The sequence below is a fragment of the Kluyveromyces lactis genome, assembly GCF_000002515.2.
Source record: "Kluyveromyces lactis strain NRRL Y-1140 chromosome B complete sequence".
Classification (NCBI taxonomy): Eukaryota; Fungi; Ascomycota; class Saccharomycetes; order Saccharomycetales; family Saccharomycetaceae; genus Kluyveromyces; species Kluyveromyces lactis.
This window is the reverse complement of record NC_006038.1, coordinates 123,344-143,923: the sequence shown is the minus strand read 5'-3', so window position 1 is coordinate 143,923 and position 20,580 is coordinate 123,344. Positions and strand designations below refer to the sequence as shown.

The 20,580-nt window shown below is 38.9% G+C and overlaps 10 protein-coding genes across 10 annotated transcripts; 6 read left to right on the top strand and 4 right to left on the bottom strand.

Moving 5' to 3' along the window:
- Positions 1-200: 200 nt before the first annotated feature.
- Positions 201-1,511, bottom strand: RAD52 (recombinase RAD52; the record flags this gene model as incomplete). Its single annotated transcript, XM_451610.1, has 1 exon — positions 201-1,511. One exon carries the CDS (start codon positions 1,509-1,511, stop codon positions 201-203), a length of 1,311 nt encoding a protein of 436 aa, XP_451610.1.
- Positions 1,512-2,419: 908 nt separating this feature from the next.
- On the top strand, positions 2,420-4,240 carry NDC1 (Ndc1p; the record flags this gene model as incomplete). Its single annotated transcript, XM_451609.1, has 1 exon — positions 2,420-4,240. The coding sequence occupies one exon, from the start codon at positions 2,420-2,422 to the stop codon at positions 4,238-4,240; it is 1,821 nt and encodes a 606-aa protein (XP_451609.1).
- A 668-nt stretch (positions 4,241-4,908) lies between these two features.
- On the bottom strand, positions 4,909-6,753 carry NHX1 (bifunctional K:H/Na:H antiporter NHX1; the record flags this gene model as incomplete). Its single annotated transcript, XM_451608.1, has 1 exon — positions 4,909-6,753. The coding sequence occupies one exon, from the start codon at positions 6,751-6,753 to the stop codon at positions 4,909-4,911; it is 1,845 nt and encodes a 614-aa protein (XP_451608.1).
- Positions 6,754-7,567: 814 nt separating this feature from the next.
- GUK1 (guanylate kinase) lies at positions 7,568-8,146 on the top strand (the record flags this gene model as incomplete). Its single annotated transcript, XM_451606.2, has 1 exon — positions 7,568-8,146. The coding sequence occupies one exon, from the start codon at positions 7,568-7,570 to the stop codon at positions 8,144-8,146; it is 579 nt and encodes a 192-aa protein (XP_451606.2).
- Positions 8,147-8,538: 392 nt separating this feature from the next.
- Positions 8,539-9,015, top strand: RCF1 (respiratory supercomplex assembly factor RCF1; the record flags this gene model as incomplete). Its single annotated transcript, XM_451605.1, has 1 exon — positions 8,539-9,015. The coding sequence occupies one exon, from the start codon at positions 8,539-8,541 to the stop codon at positions 9,013-9,015; it is 477 nt and encodes a 158-aa protein (XP_451605.1).
- Positions 9,016-9,528: 513 nt separating this feature from the next.
- Positions 9,529-12,102, top strand: USA1 (Usa1p; the record flags this gene model as incomplete). The annotated part of the gene is made up of 1 exon (XM_451604.1): positions 9,529-12,102. One exon carries the CDS (start codon positions 9,529-9,531, stop codon positions 12,100-12,102), a length of 2,574 nt encoding a protein of 857 aa, XP_451604.1.
- An 833-nt stretch (positions 12,103-12,935) lies between these two features.
- On the top strand, positions 12,936-13,529 carry TSA2 (thioredoxin peroxidase TSA2; the record flags this gene model as incomplete). Its single annotated transcript, XM_451603.1, has 1 exon — positions 12,936-13,529. One exon carries the CDS (start codon positions 12,936-12,938, stop codon positions 13,527-13,529), a length of 594 nt encoding a protein of 197 aa, XP_451603.1.
- Positions 13,530-13,900: 371 nt separating this feature from the next.
- On the bottom strand, positions 13,901-15,946 carry PPN1 (endopolyphosphatase; the record flags this gene model as incomplete). Its single annotated transcript, XM_451602.1, has 1 exon — positions 13,901-15,946. The coding sequence occupies one exon, from the start codon at positions 15,944-15,946 to the stop codon at positions 13,901-13,903; it is 2,046 nt and encodes a 681-aa protein (XP_451602.1).
- Positions 15,947-17,502: 1,556 nt separating this feature from the next.
- YHP1 (Yhp1p) lies at positions 17,503-18,897 on the top strand (the record flags this gene model as incomplete). The annotated part of the gene is made up of 1 exon (XM_451601.1): positions 17,503-18,897. One exon carries the CDS (start codon positions 17,503-17,505, stop codon positions 18,895-18,897), a length of 1,395 nt encoding a protein of 464 aa, XP_451601.1.
- Positions 18,898-19,330: 433 nt separating this feature from the next.
- RPS18A (40S ribosomal protein uS13) lies at positions 19,331-20,301 on the bottom strand (the record flags this gene model as incomplete). The annotated part of the gene is made up of 2 exons (XM_451600.1): positions 19,331-19,724; positions 20,255-20,301. 2 exons carry the CDS (start codon positions 20,299-20,301, stop codon positions 19,331-19,333), a joined length of 441 nt encoding a protein of 146 aa, XP_451600.1.
- Positions 20,302-20,580: the final 279 nt, after the last annotated feature.

Genomic DNA, 20,580 nt, shown 5'->3' with positions numbered 1-20,580 from the left:
AATAAAAAATGCGTAGGGTGCAAGTGAATATAGATTAGGCATGAGTAACTAATTATACATATAGCGGTTGGATATTTAAATAACACCTGTAGGTTACAAACTTGAGATGTGGCAAAACCGTAACATTTATCATTTCTTAAATTCTATGATTTTTCATCTTGGCAGGTAATTCGATGACTTTAGTTATTCTCTAAGACACTTTATGACACATTTCTTCTGTTTGGCTGTTGCAGCATACGAGGTCTTCCAAGTTGGGTGCGCTGAGGACCTTGCAGTTGCGGAGCAGGTTGCGGTCCTGCTAGTTGTGCATTTGATCTTGTTGGGGTACTTCTGTTACTTTCTGTTGCGCTCGTTTGGGGAGCAGCAACATATGGTTCAGAATTTGTCGTTGTGCCAGACAGTTCCTTGCCCTTAGGAGCGAACTTGGAGTAGATACTGGACCTATCACTGTCCAAGCCCTTTTCTTTTAAAATAGTAGCTCTGACTGGTGTAGATACTGACTGGTCAACGGTATGTCTTATGGACTGGGCTTGAAATTTAGGGTCAAACATAGATCCTGACGGGATGGGATCTTTATGTTGCAGTGATGTGGCAGCTTTAGCAGTAACAAATGTCACAGGAGAGATAATACCAGTAGCTTCATCTGATATTGTGGTTGTGGTTGTACTGCTATTAGTAGAATTTTTGTTATTTGTTGTCGTATTCATATTGAGTAAATCGTCATCTTGTATTTCGTCGCTAAACATGAAAGAATCATCAAGTAAATCATCAGGGTCCTGCTGTTGATTGCTAGTTTCTTCATTCGGTGATGCGGATGCTGTTACTGCTTGTGCTTTTGGTGCTCTTTTCTGTGTTGTATGATTATTTGACCGGTACGTTTGCTGTGCAGGTGCAGAAGGTACGGCATTTCTATCCTCATTTGTTAGGCTTCTTTTCTTCAAAGAAGGTCCCTCAGTATGCGCATCTCCAACCATATTTGATCTTGACATCTCACTTAATTCATCTGCAGGTCTGAAAAGGTTTCCCTCGTCAAAATCTGGGGGATCAAACTTCACTTTATCAATCTTAGCCAAGAAATCCTTATCATAAAGACAATTCCCAAGAGCGTTTCCGAACCCTCTTAACGATCTTTTCAACGCATCTGTCACTGCAGATTTCTTGGCACGCTCGAAAGCGCTGGCTTTCCTCCGTTCATTTTCCACGGTTCCATACCCAATATCCTCTCTGAACGTTCCATCGGCTAACGAAACACGAACAATAGCGGTGCATCCAATACTAAATCGACCTTGCCTTTCGTCAAGGAAATCTATAGTGACATTTTTAACCTCCGTAGACCATCCGTCATACCCAAAAATCTGGTTTGCTAGATTGATTGCTTTCCAGCCTTCGATATATGCTACTCTACTGGATCCAAATCCTACTCTCTTTGAAATATATTCTGGTCCTAGCTTCTTATCTAACTTCGTTTGAATGTCATCTTTACCATTCTTGCCACTTCCTGTATCCTCCATATCTAACAAACTGCAAAAAGGAAAATTGATGCGAGTCGCACTAATATACCAATCCACAAAATCTTCTACCAGTTAAAGACACAAGCAAGGTGGTATCCTGTCCAATTCAACAGCGCAAAATCGTTAACTGTTTGACCTAGTTTGTTTAAGTTTTAGTTTATCAATACAGTAAATTTGAAAAAAGTAAACAGAGCAGTAGCTTAAATCACGTAAACTTGAAAAAGATCTGTTTCTATCGGTATTAAAAGACGCGAGAGCCATGTAAATTGAAAGGAGTTTTGAAAGGATGGCAATGAAACTTAACATTATCATTATAGGATTGGCAGTACCTGTGCTGTCATAGAAGTACTTACATTGGTCATGAAAGTGGCGACGCAAATCATTCTAATATTTTCAGTACTCTATGAGTGACCTTGTATATATTTGTATATATCTTTTGGACAAGAATATCAACTTTTAAGCGTTAAAGTTGACACGAGACCATTGTTACAAGAAAGAGAAAGAGAATATGACACATATTTAGTTGATTTACTTATTTACATGTAACAACTGTTTACGATATCATCAGGTTCGCGTTTAGCGTCTATATGTTGAGACTGACCTCACTGACAAGGAGGTGATTGTCTTTAGTTTCGAGTTACCATGCAAATCAACTATGACATTGGCATAAGAGGGTTACCCGAATATCTAATTTTTTTATGACGCCTGATCTCTAGATCACAACCTGTTAAGAACTTAAAATGCTTGAGATGATATACAAATAAATAATATAAGTAACTCGGAAGGTAATTGATTGTCCTAAAGTCCAATTGACCTTTGTCTGTTTTAAGCATCTAAAATTACTCAGCTTATTGCTATACAGGCTGTACTTTTACCTGTGTTCATCTTTGATTGGTTTGTTTTCATTGATGTCTTACGTGCAGAGTTTAGGACCGGTTGCACCGCAACTGCGTGATTCTCGTTTTACTTACCATCGGATATTCAGTGGGGTATGCAAGAGCAGGTTTAATAATTTCGCCAGGGGTTTACTCTTCAAAACAGCGGTACTTGTCGGTTTAATTACAACCATTACGACACAATGGGAGTTGTCGAAATCTCAGAAATTACTGTTATGGCCAGTAAAAATATTATCTTTCTATGTTGCAATGTTGATGCTAATTATTACCAGGAAAAACTATCTTCATGTCAATTACCTTGGATATACGAGCTGGATAAGCGCATCATATGGCCAATTAGTCTCCCGTAAATGGATCACGTACCTTTTAGTTTACGTTGTGAGCGCATTCTTCCTTTCTTTGACATTTTCCTGTTGCTTTTTCACTCCAGGTACTGGTTCAAGAAAGCATTCACAGCATTACGAATTTTGTTGTCAGTTTATGGTACCTTTTTTGTATTCCATCCAACATGTACTTTTAGATCTTGACAGACTTACTTTCAACTACGGTGCTCAACATCAACATCCTCAGAAGTTTATGGCTTCAAGAATCCATGATTCATTTTTGAAGTGTCTTGTGTTAACTGCAATACTCTTTCTAATTACTCCAATTCTATTAAAGCTTTTATTCGGACATCTAGGCTCTGGTATATGGTCCCATATTAGGATTTGTTGTATATGCTTGTTAATCTTGCAAACATGGGACTTTACAAACATTGGCTTCGACGCCTTTCTATCAATTGGTTGCTTGCATAAAGGTAAACCAATCTCTTCGTTATCTCCAGCTTCAATGGAGACATTGATCACTGGGTTGAGATCAGAAAAATTATTTGTTAAACTTACTGCATTCCAAGAGCTGGCCTACAGAGCCACTTGTGCAAATGTGGAGTTGAGGCTCCCAATTTACCACAATACCTATAGAAATAGCTTGATCTGGCCCGGTATACTTAGAGAATGTATGATTGTTATTCAAGAAACCAACTATAACGTATCCGATTTCTTGCTTACATTGAAGAAAGAGATTGATCCCCAGCCTACAAAACCATCTTTCCCTATCAATAGATCGGTAGATCATTTATTCGGTACCAACCATACTGTCAGAAAACAAAATAATGATGAGGATTCCAGATTACCTGGTGCTCCTCCTACTGAACAAATAAATTCGGATCTACCATCAATGGCTTCACATAGAATCGTTTTAGAGGACAGCAATGTTTTCAAAAACAACGATACCCAAAGAAGTCCGAATCCTCCGAGATTTATCGACTCATACAAACAAGCAATTTTTACCAGACAACCTACAGTACTTTCTGTTTTGACTGATCTTTGGAATTGGATACAGAGAAGAATCAGTCAGTACTTTTTCACCATCGATTCAACTGATAACACGAACAAGAAGCTCTCATTGTTTGAACTTTACCATATATCAAAAGTAAGGGAAGCTGAGAAGTTGTGTCCTGTGCCAGTATGCTATGCCGAGTGTGTGTATTCGATGATGGGTTTTATAGTAAATTCTGTGGATGAAGATCCCAAAGGAGCTGTCGTATCTTCAGTCGGCGAAGTATTAAAAATTTTGGAAAGATCTATTGGCTCTTTAGGTTCGTTTACTGAATTAATATTGGATGGAAAACAAGAAAAGGATTTGAATGATGTCATAAGTGTGTTGTATGACTTATGTATCAATGCATTTTTGGAAATAGTTTTGAAGTATGACACTCTCCTTAACGATGTTTATTTGGACGAAGATGTCGTGAAGTTAACACAGTGGTTGCAAAAAATGTCACAAGATATTTAAACATAGCTTGGCATCAATTGGATTATTCCCAACAGAAGCATGTTACTCTAATAATATTCAAAAGTTATATTGCTTTCATTATAAAAGAGAAGAAATCTACCCCAAACTTCTGGTATGTTATAGGAAGATGTTACATGTACTGAACAAGCGAGCGGAGAATACTTGCTTCTTATTCCAGAAGTCGGAATTATTCATGAAATGTTTTTATTTTCCATTAACCTTCACTAGATCATAATGACCATTGAGGTTAGTATTTGAGTTACAGCAGAACTTTTGTTATAACAAACTTATTTTAGCATTACGTATGAATAAAATACAAACCAAAGCATACAAACGTTATCTTCATTTTTACAAAAAGGTCATTACGTATTTAAAAAGACTTTTTCCATCGGTTTATCAATTCATCGATCCGCACTAGCTTTTCGTGCACAATTAACGTTTCTCGCCAACCGTAAGTCTTATAAATTTAATAGCAACGTCTGTAGTATCTGCTCAAGAAGTGTTGTACTGGGATAACAACAAATGATAATGAGATGTACTACAATACGAAGAATTCGACTAAGTGCCTTACAATGCATGATCTATTTAGTGCTTGCCAGTTTTTTGTTCATAAAAGTATATACACATAAAGTCAACATATTATGCAGTTGTAAAATGTTAGAAATGAATCACAACGTCCGTCGAACTGACATGTCATTTGGGGAGTTTGATGATTTAGTATTTGTTTGAGAAGGTATTGCGGAATTATTGTCCAAAAATACTGGTTTTAGGACCTGCTCATCAAAGTTTGCAAACCATTGATCCTGCTGGAAAATTTTGTCAACGGAGCTTCTTATTTGAGCACCATCAAATGAGAACCTCGGGCCATTTAATTGTTGACTTGGAGTGTCTTCGGGCGATATTATACCTGCAGCGGCATTGACGCTTGTAGCCAACGGTGGGAAATCAGATCTGAAGTCTGTCGACAAGTTCAAACTGCTATTAGCTAAAGAGATTGGACGGGGTGCTTCAATGTCAAATTCATCGTCACTAATATCATTCTCATCTACACAGCCGGTCTTAATGTTGAGAATCTCTAGCATACTAGCTGTAGTCCCACCGAAAATTATAACGGTTAAAACAACAACAACAAGAACAGTAGCTAATAGGGTAAATTTGAATTCACCTTGGATACCCATGGCTAATGCAACACCAACAGCACCCCTAAGACCAGCCCAAAACACCATCATCTGGTATTGGTAAGGAATTTCATCTGGAATTGAATATTCGGATTCAGAGTTCGCATTCAAACCCATTGATCTGAGAGTTTTCATTCTGTAAAACCAATTAACGAAATTAGACAACGGAAGTACCGCTGACCAACGTGCCACACATATGGATATTGCTGTAATAATGATCAACATTGGCTTGTACACCAATTCCACTTCGGTGAACAAAGCTAGGCCAAGATAAATAAAGATAAAGTTTTCTGATAATCTTGCAAGTAGTTGGAAAATGTATTTTAAAGTAACTTGAGTTCTTCTGGACATATTATAATATGCGTAATGTTTCAAAGTTATGCCGCAGAATAATAGAGATACGATTCCGGACATATGACAACCGTTGGAGAAGAAGTAAGATTGGTAAGCTACTAGAAGGATGATACAACTTTCAATCTGTGGATATCTTCTAATGTAAGTGTGCTTCAAAAACAATGCGACAAGCATCCCAATCATGCATCCGATCAACAGGGATACTGTGAAAGTCATCATAAACATTCCGATACCTTCGAAGAATGAACTGAATTGTAATTTTTTACCATGGAATTTCTGACAAGTTTCGAACATGACAATAGAAATTGCATCGTTAAGTAGAGATTCACCAAAAATGATAGTGTAAAGTTTGGGATCCACTTTGTATGCATTGAAAATCGACAAGATAGTCACTGGATCGGTTGCTGACAATGTGGCCCCTACGGATAATGCATCGACGAATGATATGTTGATACCCTCAAGCCCTAGAGAAGTCCAAATGAACAAGATTGTCCCAAGCACAACAGCAGATATTAAAGTTCCAGGAATTGCAAACGTTAGGATCGAAACGATGTTATTAAAGAAATTAACCTGATTCAACTCATACCCAGAATTCAAAATGATCGGCGGTAGTAATACGTTAAAGAAATACGACGAATTGAACGTTACCGTGTCCTGAATGTAATGACCTGGGGTCAATCTGATGATGAGACCGACTAGCATTCCGTAAAAAATCGATAACACGGTTTCGTGAACAGCTCTGACCCGTTTCCTTGTTAACATATATGAGGACCACAATGCTGCTATAAGAAGGAAGAGCAAGATAAAGAGTGCCCAAGAAGAGAACATCTCTTCCGTAATTGGGTTCACATCCTCCGGATCATCAGGAATCGGCGTTTCATCCCCGGGCTCACCTTCATCTAACGGACCACCATCTTCACCTGCTCGAGCCAATTGAGCCTTGATTGCCAGAAGTACAATACTAACCAGCGTTCCCTTCATCTATGATTCCTGTCTCTTTTTTTTTTTTCCCTCGCTCTCTCTCTCTGATCCTTACGAGATGCTTCTATTTCGCCTTGTATGCTACTAAAGATTCCAATTCACTTGCCTCAGGTAAAGCAAACAACTGGTACAATCGAGTGTCATGTACATTAAACTATTTCTCCATAGTTAAAAAAAAAGTGGTTCAACCTTTTCCCCTATTGCATCATCTGCATCCAATTCAAAACCTTGTTTCAATGAATCGATTTCAAAGCATTTTAGTTCATAGGCAGCATCTGAGTTCACTGGCCAGATCGCAACAGACATCCGAATAATGTGGGAAATATCAATAAACCCACACACCACGCATAAATTTCATATATCACGTGATATCATTGTTGTTGACCAGCCTTGGCACAGGTTATATCAGAGAATATCGCGACACACAATACCTTCTTCTACCGGTACTGTATCCAAAAACACACTGGAACTAGTGGTTACTAGCTACTGGCTCATTGGAGCCATATATCGCTTCCTCATCGGCATTTCAGTCCACATTCCAGTTTCCATACGAGTTCCAATTTCATTTTCATTTTCTGTTTCTAGATTTAACGACGCGATGGGCATCGCCAAGTTAGAACTGAAAAATTATTTCAATGTGACATGTGTGGATCCAAGACATAGATCATTAAAAAACCACCATTTTCAATAAAGCAGTTCGTTGGTGCCACTCTTACGTTTGCGTTTACTCTTTTCGTTTCTGGTATATTTTATTTTTGAATTAGGCGCTCAGCTGGCATCTTCAACGCTTCCCTTTTGCATGTTTATTGGAAGAATGAGTCGTCCTATAGTCATTTCTGGTCCAAGTGGTACCGGTAAGTCCACTCTTTTGAAGAAGTTGTTCGCGGAGTACCCAACGAGTTTCGGGTTCTCTGTATCGTCTACTACTAGACAGCCAAGAAATGGTGAAGTGAACGGTAAGGACTACAATTTCGTTACAGTGGACGAGTTCAAATCGATGATAGATAACAAGAAGTTCATCGAATGGGCACAGTTCTCTGGTAACTACTACGGAACGACTATCGAGTCTGTGAAGGAGGTGACAAACAGCGGCAAGACGTGTATCTTGGACATTGACATGCAAGGTGTGAAATCTGTGAAACAGACCGATTTGAACGCTAGGTTCCTTTTCGTGGCTCCACCTTCTGTTGAAGTGCTGAAGGAAAGGTTGACTGGCAGAGGCACCGAGACGCCAGAATCTCTTGAGAAAAGACTAAATGCAGCCATTGCCGAATTGGAATATGCTGAGACTGGCGCACATGACTTGACCGTTGTCAACGACGATTTGGATGCCGCATACGAGAAATTGAAACAATTCATCTTCGAGGAAGAGAACAAGAGTGGAAATGATTGAGAACTCAGAAATTTCTGAAATATAATATACTACATATATGCATACCGTACCCTTATGTATATTTAAGATTATTAGTTACCATCAAGAGGGAACGAGTACTGGTCAGTGCCCTGTCATTGGTGTCGTGTTAACTGACACCTGTTTACTTTGCCATTACCCTATTGTACAAATTTCCCACACAAGTAATGAGCAAATATCGAAATAAAGGAATAGTAGAAATAAAGTTTCCAACCGATAAAGAGATTCATTAAATAAAGCAAGGCAGCAAACTATCTGGAGTTGATCAAGGCGTCTATAGTTTTCGATACAACTAACTAACAGGCCGAAATCAAGAGAAGACCGTGCTCGTACTTACAGAGATATACACCCAACAACAGCAAAAGAAAACAATCATGTCGTACCTTCCATCAAGTTTCGACTCCGATGCAGATGATTTGGATGAGATGCCATTTCTGGATAAAATGATTTACCATTGTAAGCAACAGCCATTAGTTCCTCTTGGGACTCTAGCTACCACTGGTGCAGTTTTGTTGGCTGTGCTTAATGTGAAGAACGGTAACAAGCGGAAAGCTCAGATCTGGTTCCGTTGGCGTGTAGCCCTTCAAGGGTTTACACTTATCGCCCTTGTAGCAGGTTCTTATATCTACGGTACAAATAAAAACGAAAGAGAATCTCATGAGGAACAACTAAGGAAGAAGGCCAAGATGAGAGAGCAGTTATGGATCCAAGAGTTGGAGAGAAGAGATGAAGAGACTAAGTTGAGGAGACAAAAAGCTGAACTTGCCAGACAAAAAGCTAAAGAAATGGAACAAGAGACCTCCAAACTGCAACAAGAATTGAAAGACCTTGAGGAAAGATTAAAGAAATAGGCTTATTATCTCTTTACATGACTATCTGAATTTTCCAATCAAAGAACAAATTCACTGACGAACAAGAGCCCTGAAGCATCTTTGAGGGCATCGTCATTTTACTATGCTGAATAGCAAACGAAATTAAACCTACTCATCAATATGTTTTATGAAGTGAAACAAACGCTTCTTTTCCTCTCCCAACAATTCTCTGTATATGTATATAGTTTTTTTAATGAACATATTGCTACAATGAGGCATCCAGGGGTACCCACCAATGTCTATTCACTGATCTTCCTATCCAAGGTTTCTCGTTTTCCTCGAACTCATATGTAGAACTAGGTTTCCTAGGATTTCCATGAAGCACACATATTTACTATTGAAAAATCAAGAAAAAGAACATCAAAATCGAAACAATGAAAGAATTAACAGAGCAAGGGTGTCACTTTAAAGCAAGGATTCAGAGCTCTTATCCTACTCGTAGCACGACACTGAACAAAGGTAGAAAGTGTCACTGATAAAAATAAATCGATAATGGAGTACCTAGCCTCAAAAGCTTACCATTTTAGCGTGTGGTCTAGCGATCCGCAGTTGATACATGGCACAAATATAACGATTAGGGCCCATGGGAAATGTTCAGTGTTGCGATTGTTGCAATACGTGCACCATCTCTCTGTTCAACAAGGGAACGGTTCTTTCTCAATGGGGGTTGATGAAATCCAGCTTTGCTATAAATTTGGGGCGCTATCGAAAGAGACACAGTGCCAACAAATTGAACCTAATTATCCTGGAGTTATTAGATTACGGTTGGAGAAGAAGAAGAATATCGACCGGTCACAAGAAAATGGCGTCCCAATAGAGTATGATCCTGAAAGTTTCTCCAGAACTTCGATACTTGTGCAATGTAATACGCTGTCTGTGGAAAAAATATTCAAGGTAAAATTGGATGACGTGTACATGTATTCAACGGTGTCGCACTTGGCGAAAATGGCTTTGGAAAGTTTGAACCAATACGAACAAACTAGGAATTTGAATATTTGTGCCATAAAGGAACACACCTTAGAAGATGTTGTTGCGCTTGATATCGCTGGTAGGTCTCATGCAATCCATCTATCTGAATCTACAGAGGATTTGACTTTAAGTGATCTTTTGGGAATCGACTTCGCCCCAGCTGCCGATGCATATTGCACTCTTTTATGCAAAGTGAAACATAGTCAAGCGGATGATGGAGTGACCATCGAATTTGTCTCTGAAGCTAAATTCACTATGCAAAAGATGGTAGTAAATTCCGACACCACTATATTGGATGTAAAGAATTTCATTTGTTCTGTGTATGCCCATGCACTACGATTACAGCCTCACGATATTAAATTAATCTATAAAGGGTGTATCTTACATGAATTGAATGGCGCATCTAATGAACCGAATAGGATTTTGAAATTCATTACTGAACCTACGGGAGCCAAGTTACATGTTCACATTACCCACGAATACTCGGAGCCGGGGCCAGGATTTTGGAATGAGTTATTGTTCGCTCCTGACAGATTTGAATTCATGCCAAGAAGAGGTGACTCAAATGGCAACAATAACAATGTCAATACAAGCACTTCCACCAGCAACACTAATACTTTCACATCAGCTGGTAATGCAAGACAGTCCGTTCCAAATATCGCAGTCACTAGCGGGCCTAACCTAGCTGCCAATTCCGCATTCGGTTCGACGTTATCTAATAGGTCTGAAAATGATTTGAACCACAATTCAAATCAATTGCAACAAACAACAAATTCTAGGTCACCAACACCTACTGCCACACCAACAAGGACTTCAGCCGTTCTCACGGAGCCAGAAGTTCCCATTCTAATGACTGATGGATTGCCAGTGACAAGGTCGTATGAGACTTATGAACGCATAACTGTAGACGATCAAGACTACATTATACCACAGTCACAGTTGGCCGCCCAGTATTTCGAGCTACAAATTGGCGACAAGACCTTAAGGCTCTCTAAGGACGAAATCACCTTGGGAGAGAAATGTATGAAGTTGTCTGGAACTGCAAGAGCAGCGATAGAAAACGCTCTTGGCGAAAAGATTCAACGCAATGAAGTACAGTATAATGTAGACGAAGAACTACTTCCCGACTTGCCTAACCCCAATGCTGAAACTGGAGCTACAAATCAACCAGCTGGCGGCATACTAGCGCGGATGAACATTGGATGGGAATCACCACGGGTCATTTTCCAATGGATCATATCAACTGTCACTGGTCGCAGTGGCTTTTTCCTTTTCCTTGCATTTGAACTATTCCCAATATTACCACTTTGGCTTTTCAATTCCATCGCGGGAATAGTAGTGGCAAGACTGATATGGAGCAAGTTACAGTTGGGAAAGAGGGTCAGAAGGATTGTTATTGGTTCATACGATGAGATGCCAACAGAAGAGATAGAGCAAATCAGAACATTATTGAAGAATGAGAAATTCCCAATCGAATTTTTCGAAAGGCTTGCTCGTACAAGCAAGGTATCAACTGTATTATGCACGCAACTCGAGCAGAACCAAGATTTGCTAGAACTCCTTTTACAAGAGATCAAGCGCAATCCCGTGCTCGAAGAACAATTGAGTCAAAACGAACAATTGGCAACTCAACACAAATACATTTTGAAGCAATTTGTCTTACTGACAACCACAGGGGTCGGTAATGAATCTAGGGACAAGCTTAAATACTTGTACTATGAATTGTTCCGTGATACATTTGAGAAGGTGGACAAATTGTTAACGCAAGAATTGCACAGCCTTCCACCATGGGCAGCTCCCATAGTCAAAGATATGAGAAAGTCCAACTTGAAAACTAACAGGAAAATAATGACTAACAGACTGTACTTTAACCTATTATTGGACGTTTACAGACCCTGGAATTTCTTTACAGACAACACGCTTATGAGATACGTTGTGCCAAACCCAAGAACGGACAACATCATCCTTGGTATACTGAAGAACTGCCTATTGTTCGTTTTACTATTTGTACCAAACTGTGAGAGACAATTCGAAGAGATTATCGAGGAACGGTTGATCGAGCAATCCCAGGAAGAGGAACACGTTCAACTTGCCTAGTGCCCCAATTCTAGAATCTAGGAGCTTAAAAACGATTCTAAATCTAAAATTCAATCCAAATCTATACACTATGTATCTATGTATTGTGTCTGGCCCCATATACAATGTAAAAAATTAGTAACACCAGTGAGAAAGGCGAGACCATACCGATACGTTAGTAAAAACAAACTCTCAACACCCAAAACCTCTAAACTACCACTACTGAAAAGTTTCTTCACGACCTTCTCTCAATATTGCAACGGTCTTTCTTTATTCGGACATCTCAGATCAAGACAGTAGCACCTTAAAGGGCGAAAGAGTTCCAGAATCTTCCCAATTCTGACAAAATGAATTATAAATCAAGTCCGGGTAACATTATAAACCGGTGTCCTTATCTCATTGGAGGCGCTTGCACATGCCCTTTCCCCAGGAAAGACATTAGCCAACTGCAACCTAGTGCAAACTGGCTCAGCAGCCAGCTCGAGCTGGCCGCTGACTAAATCTTCGAGAAACCACCGAAATAATATTAATTGTGGTTGTCTCTTAGGCAATAACTGCTCTTCTGTTCCCTCGTTTGTCTTTATCGATATCACTTTCATTCCCGTACTGATTCGCATCGATTGTCTTTTTTCCCAGAAACAGAAAAAAAAAATGGATTGAAATACCTTGAAATTACAAGTATATATAAAGGGATTAGGTTTTGCATTAATTTGTAAATCTCATTACCTTTACTCTATTCATAGGAATTCTGATTTCATTGTGTTTTAGTCTAAGGAATTGTATTCATATATTTTCAATTGATAGATTTATAGTCCGATCAAAACATCAGAACACATAATAAAAATAGTTAAGAAATGGTTGCCCAAGTTCAAAAGCCAGCTCCAGAATTCAAGAAGACCGCTGTCATCGACGGTGTTTTCGACGAAGTTTCTTTAGAAAAATACAAGGGTAAGTACGTCGTTTTGGCCTTCATTCCATTGGCTTTCACTTTCGTTTGCCCAACTGAAATTATTGCCTTCTCTGAAGCTGCTAAGAAATTTGAAGCCATTGGTGCTCAAGTCTTGTTCGCTTCTACTGATTCCGAATACTCTTTGTTGGCTTGGACTAACGTTGCCAGAAAGGATGGTGGTTTGGGTCCAGTTGACATCCCATTGATCGCTGATACCAACCATTCCTTGTCTAGAGACTACGGTGTTTTGATTGAAGAAGAAGGTGTTGCCTTGAGAGGTTTGTTCTTGATTGATCCAAAGGGTGTTGTGAGACACATTACCATCAACGATTTGCCAGTCGGTAGAAACGTTGAAGAAGCTTTGAGATTGGTCGAAGGTTTCCAATGGACTGACAAGAACGGTACTGTCTTGCCATGTAACTGGACTCCAGGTGCTGCTACTATCAAGCCAGAAGTTGATGCCTCCAAGGAATACTTCTCTTCCGTTAACAAGGATTAAAGGAAACCTTTTCTCCTTTATGATTCTTTTCAATTAACCTTTTATGAATGATAAACTCTTTCTAATCAATGCTAGGTACGATTGTTTGGTCTTCCGAACTCATACTCTTTTGATCAAGAGTTCTGTTATGAGAGACTCTTTCGTTTCTTTAGTATTGTGTTTTATTTCATATATCATTATATACACATACGCTACTGTATAACAAAAATTTAGGAAAAACAAACCAACTACCGTTGATCAAGGCTTATAAACAAAGAGCTGTGTTTTTTTACTAACATCAGTTCCATATCTTAACTTATGCGGTTCTGTTTGTATATAACTATAGAATTATATTTGTGTACCTTTAGTGATATCTTTCATCGATATGTTAATCAATCTTCGTATCCACTTGAACAGAATGCTCTTTCTAAAAATGTGTCCCATAGTTTATCGTTTCCACTTAATTCAGACGCTAGTTCAATGTAGTCCTTTACTAATGTAGTTTTCATTGGGTATGGTTTGTCGTCAGAGGCATATTCTATTTGATATTTGAAAGCAATTGATGCTGCTTCGTCTTCACTTTTACCTTCCTTGAGCAATTTCAAATACTGTTTGTCGATTTCTTTCAAGTCTGCATAATATTGAACAAACCGTAGTGGCGAGAACAGTTGATTTTCGTAGGCTGGGCCTGGAGGAAGGTTCTTGGGTTTCTTCTTGGGGAAAGTTTTGTCAGTTTTCCACCAATTCTTGCTATTCTTGTTTTTCTTGCCCTTCTTGCCCTTCTTCTTCTTCTTCTTTGAAATCAGGACATCAGGAATTTCAGAGTCTATCTGTTCATCATCTTCAAATGCTTCGACTTCTTCCGCTTCTTCCGCTTCTTCAATTATCTTTTGAATTTCAACATCCAAATGCTCAAAAAAGGAGTCCCAAGGTTGGTGAGAATGGAGAACTTCCTCCTCTGTTTGTAATTCAGTGATATTATACTCCCATATCCTGAACCCAGGGTTAAATGTAGGAATAATAGAGGTACCGATGTGCACTATACTATACCTTTCATACAGCGGATCTTTCTCAGAAAGTTTCTTGACATCTTCTGAAATCCTGGAATAATAAGCATCTCGTACACCATTCATGTAATTAACCTTCTTGACAGGTTTGGCACCTTCAGCCCTAATTTCTCTTGCTGCAATAGCATCTTCTAGGAAATCTTGTTCAAAAAATCCCGAATATTCAGAAATAGCCATACTATTTGCAATATCATCCCAAGCTTTTTCACCATCAACGGGTATGAAATGGTCCATGTTCATATGCCCATAGAAACCTCCAATAATTATGTCACTGTATTCGTGTAACCATAACGCTAACTTGTCAGAGCATGATGAATCGAAATTCTTTGGAATTGGTGGAACATGTCCACTGAGCCAAACCTTCATACCTCTGTCTCTCAATTCCTGTAAAGTGAACCCTACCCAAAGGAGCATTTTGTACCCAGGTTGCTTTTTATTACTACAGTTATCCACCAATGGGTTGCCCTTGAACATATACAAAGTATTGAGCGATATAACGGCTAGTTTCCCAGGGATCGCTTCCACAAAAAAGGAAGCATATCTATCGAATGTATTTTGTTGCGCTGGTGGTATGAACTGGCTCCAAATATCGTATAGTTCTCTGGTTTGTAATGTGGGACCTGGAGAAAACAAGTTATGTGGGAAAACGTCGTTGTTCCCTAAGGACGGTATAATTTTGACTTTGAGATCCCTTGGATCGTCAGACTCATGATCTTTAAAAGTCTTCAAGAAAAGTTCACTAACCTGTCTATTCATGTCAAAAATTTGTTGTTCAGTTCTCGGGATCCTACGGTCATTATCATGTCTAACATTATCACCAGTCCATATGATAAAATCAATTTCATCACTCAAATTTTTGTGAATCCAATCCAATGTATAGTACATCAAATCCGGAGGGCCATCACATCCTTTCATTGCATTACCAAACCTCGCAGCCCTATCTCCATCATTTTTTGGTTTACCCCTATGACAAGTATCGTCAATTGATGTGTTTTCCTTGTAATACAGATCAGGATGCATATCTGTAATATGAAGGAATCTTCCCTTAATGCTTTTCTCTTTACCTCCAATATCGGTAATTTTTACAGGTTGGTTTGGGGTCAATCCAAGGGACGCCAGTCTCTCGTTGGAAATGGGCAATTCATCACTAGAAATGGTCGAATAATGGTATTTGACGGCAGCCTCTTCAACATTATCATGGCACGAATGATGCTTGGGCGATGAAGAAATAATACTAGATGTCGCAGAAAAACTTAAAAATGCAACTATCGCCCCTAAAAGTACAAGAAATACTTGCAATATTCTAGGAGAAGGAAACCATGACAGGCCTGTGTTAGACTTCCTCTTTTCCGGCAACTGTAATTCTTTCATTGGTTATGTCAACAACACTCCAATGTCAGTTAAAACCTGCCTCTCTTTTCTCCTCCTCCGAAATTGAGACAGAGAGAAAAGACAAATCTTTAAGTAACAGCAAATTAAACTGCTGAACAGTGAAGGAAGTTACGTTAAGGAAAGCAGTGCCTTTTTCTTATACCTTGGTACACAGAACTGGGCGAATTAAAGCCTATATATCCTGTCATTTGAACTCACTTTAAAGATATCGAAGATGCCTATGTTTTAATATTCCTTCCATACAGTTAGATTAAAAGAAAAAAAATGCTGAGAAAAAAAAAGGAGTACCGGGTAATGGATAATCAGTATTACTGCATGATAATAATCTAATGCCCATGTGGCCAACAATTCTAAGTCACGTGCACAAAATACTTCTCTTTTCTATCTCCTGGTGACAATCCCAATATCATACAATAGACCGCGATGATTACAGTGAGGATCCAAGGTAACGGTAGGACAGGAACTCTGTGTACACTTACCGTGAATCATATATTTCCAACTATGGAGTATAGTAGCGGGATGCAGAATTGTACACAATGTGGTGAGAATTCAGGTGATTAGGCTTTTTGAAAAACGAAGTAAAACACCGAAGAAGAAAATTCCCATACATTATGTGCAGATAGATCGTACTTTGGTTTGTTTTTCTTTTCATCTTCCATTTTCTTCCCGCCCCCCTGTGCACGAAAAATGCTACTAAGGATTCTGTTATGTCCGTTTCAACTTTCATTTCCTTCGTTCACCTATTCTTCGTTCGAACCGCAATGAAGAAACAACTACGAAATTCGCGTCTTGTTTTCAAAATTCGAAAACGCCAACCTTTTGTTTTCCCTTTTGTATTACGTTATACAGTGAAATTCGCGTCTTGTTGTGTGCGAAAAAATTATGTGAGTGGAAAATACGCAATTTCTTCGAGAAAACTGTCAACATTGGGAAGTTCCTGTACTTCAGAGCGCGAACATTTCGAGGATTAAAGGCTTATTTGGCATCCAAGACGCCAATCTTTCCAAGTGTTGTTTATACTTCCTTCTTTTGTGGGAATGCTTCTGGGAGTATGCGGAGGAAGGATGAATATAGAAATGTTAGTTTTTAGTTGAAGTGTGTGGGCCTGTTGTTGGTATTCCTGATCTGGAAAGGTGATGAATGGTGGATTCAAGTCCTTCGTGTGAAGGTCTGCTGCCGCGAAGTCCCTTTCTCCTTTTCTTACTACGTCTTGGTCTGTGTGTTGTGCAAGATAGTCCTCAGGTCCAGAAATGTCTGATTCATATTACCTGAATTGGTGGCATTCACCATCTAATGCGAACGAAACGGTAGTCTAATTGATCGCTCAGATTTCAATATGGGAATTCTTTGCACATACATCAATCAAACACACGGAACATATATAGATATATATATAAACTCTATTAAGTATGATTCGGATAAACAGCTTGCAAATTCATTGACTGACCAAGAACCGATACAGCACTGGCGATATACCAACTCTCTCAGCCAAAGCGAACGTGTTTTGCAAACTAACGATAACTTCCCTCTCCGTTATGTCAAAACCTGTATTGCCATCATTCTCTGCCATTATCGATGCAACTTCTACCACTTCTTCTCCATTACCAAGATCAGCAAGCATGGGTTTCAGAATGGACATTCAGGGTAATATTAGATTACCTCCACTAAGTGGAAATGACCCTCAAACACCAATAGTCAAGAATAACTTGCTATCTATCACACCTACGACAAGTATGCTTAGAATTGGTACCGCATCAACCTCAAGTGTTGATGTAGATCACGTGACTACATCATCATCGACACTAGTACCAACGCCGGGGATGAGCTCCAAATCTTTACTTGGAGTAAACGCAAGAGCATCAAGGTCATCTCCTACTGCTAGCGGGTCTAATAGTACGGGAAGAAGTCTTAGCGTTAATCTCAGTATACCCGACAATGGCACGCTACAACACACGCCGTCAAAGAGACCAAAGGTAACTAAAAGAAGCAACAGCGCTGGTAACAACCTTGTTCTGACGGATCCAGAATCGCTAGATGATTCTGATTCGAAAAACAGTAGTGCTAAGAAAAGAACCAACAAAGCTAAATCGTTTGCATTCATCACACACTCTCAGGAAACGTTTCCCTCTAATGAGCCTTCAATCGATAACGCACAACTGGCTAGAAGAAAGAGAAGAAGAACTTCGAAAAATGAATCAGACATCTTAAAAAAGGAATTCGAAGTGAACCCTGCTCCCTCAAAGGAGAGAAGATCGGAACTATCAATAATATGTAACATGAGCGAAAAGGCAGTCCAAGTTTGGTTCCAAAATAGAAGACAAAACTTCAGAAAGAAGTTCAAGGTGGATTCAAAACAAATAAACTCACCATTAGATGATTCAAACGACATTGGATTAAATGACACGGCTAAAATACCAGATTTGAGAGATCAAATTAGTAGCCCCACTGAGTCTATATCTAACGCAGATGGTATGCAGACAGACGATTCTCTTCAACAAAACCATCCCCTCATTGAAATCACAACCTCGAATATTGCTACCGTATCCACTACCAAACGCAACAGTTCCAATGATAACGGTTCATTAGTCATAATGAATGATGAATTGAAGTTCCAAAAGAAATTGAAGCTCGATATCCCAAGATACACTATATCCAGTCCACCTGAAAAAATTACTTCCCCCTCAGAAAAGGGTAAAGTACTCACTTTTAGGTTGAAGCAAGACAATGAACTCTCAAGGGTCTATACCAGCCCGAATAACAGAGTGAACAAGCTGATAAATGGTACAAATATCAAAGATTTTGTTACTACACCCGTCAAGGAAGTAACAGACGAGAATGTCAAAATGAGTGAAAATATGAATACGGCTGGAAAGCTCAATTTCAGTTCCAACAGAGGCATATTAAAAGAATTGAACATCAATACGACATAATGATGACAAACTGACAAACCTTAGCATGGTCGCTCGGCAGACCGATACAAAGACAATTGTAACACTATCCTGCGTACAGGAAAGACATCCACCTGTATATAGATATATCTATATATTCTTACTCTCCGCTTAACATTAGCTCGGACTATAAAAGCCATAACCTGTATTTCAAGATATCCTAGAAAAATGGACAGGATGATTCAATCATCACTTTGCACAAGCAAGCAGCTGTAAGACATATTATAATAAGTCTTGAGATAATGTAATTAATACGGAACGTATAGTGTTTTGATAGTTATACAAGAGATAATATAATGAAAAAAATTCTAAATTAAAGTTGGTATCACTAATTTAAAACATTTGTGCCTTGAAAGGTTGCAAGATTCCAAAGTAGAAACCAACCATTTTAAAAATAGAGAACTCATTCTCTTGTTTAAGCTCTTCTTCTACCAGTGGTCTTGGTATGTTGACCTCTGACACGCAAACCCCAGAAGTGTCTGATACCACGGTGAGATCTGATCTTCTTTAATCTTTCCAAGTCATCTCTCAACTTGGATTCCAAGTTGTTAGCCAAAGAGTGGTAGTCCTTACCATCATTGACATCCTTTTGTCTGTTCAAGAACCAAGCTGGGATCTTGTAGTGAGTTGGGTTTTGCATGATTTGGACAATTCTTTCCAATTCTTCTTGGGTCAATTCACCAGCTCTCTTGTGTAAATCAACATCAGCCTTCTTACAAACCAAGTTGGCGTATCTACGACCGACACCTCTGATGGTAGTCAAAGCGTAGACAACATTGATGTTACCATCAACGTTGGTGTTCAACAAACTGTAAAAATAATGGGAATAAAAATGTTAGTAAAATTTGATGATAGTCAATCTGAGGGCGACAACGGAGGAAAACCCATAAACACAAAATGCTTCTCCTTGCTTCGATTATGCAGTTTGGTACTTTGATTGTTTTCGATGCCTAAATCAACATAAAACTTTGGATGACCTAACGTAAAATGTCAGAAAGGAGATCCATTTTTGAGTTCAACATTCTGCATATTGTCTACTAACGGGCGTAAGCTTTTCAATTCGATTTGATCTTTGGAAAAATTGTGGGACCATCTATCTGGTGGTATTCCTTCTCATTTTCTTCACTTTAATAGTATAACATCATCACTAAATGATATACCGAATGTAACGCGCAATGCATGTTTTCATAAAGCTGTCTAATACCTTTCATCTCCTCGGAACTCTTTATAACCACGGTAGTGTTGTCTTGATAATACTCGTATTCATTGCCCTTGAACATATCTCATTTCAATTTCCTCGTTGTAATCCTCTTAAAACGTTTCTCATCTTAAAACATACCGCAAAATGTGTTGGAAGGAACCTTGTTCTTGAACAACTAGAGACATCTTTGCTTCTTACTCGTTCTGTTTCGAAAACGACTACCTAATAATAAAGTATCCGTTATTTAAATATAATAACACTAATATATCATTGTTAAGTAGCTTTTCACTAATTGAACACTATGATTTTGCAAAGGTTCAAAGGTTTCCCTCCATACAAACTTGCCATTCGGTAAAACCACTATAGAACGATTGTCTCACAACCGCACAAACCAGAACTGGACAGAGGCCCAGCATACTCTGTCACTGAGCAAGATCGGTCTAGTGGTGCATGTTCCCAGCCTA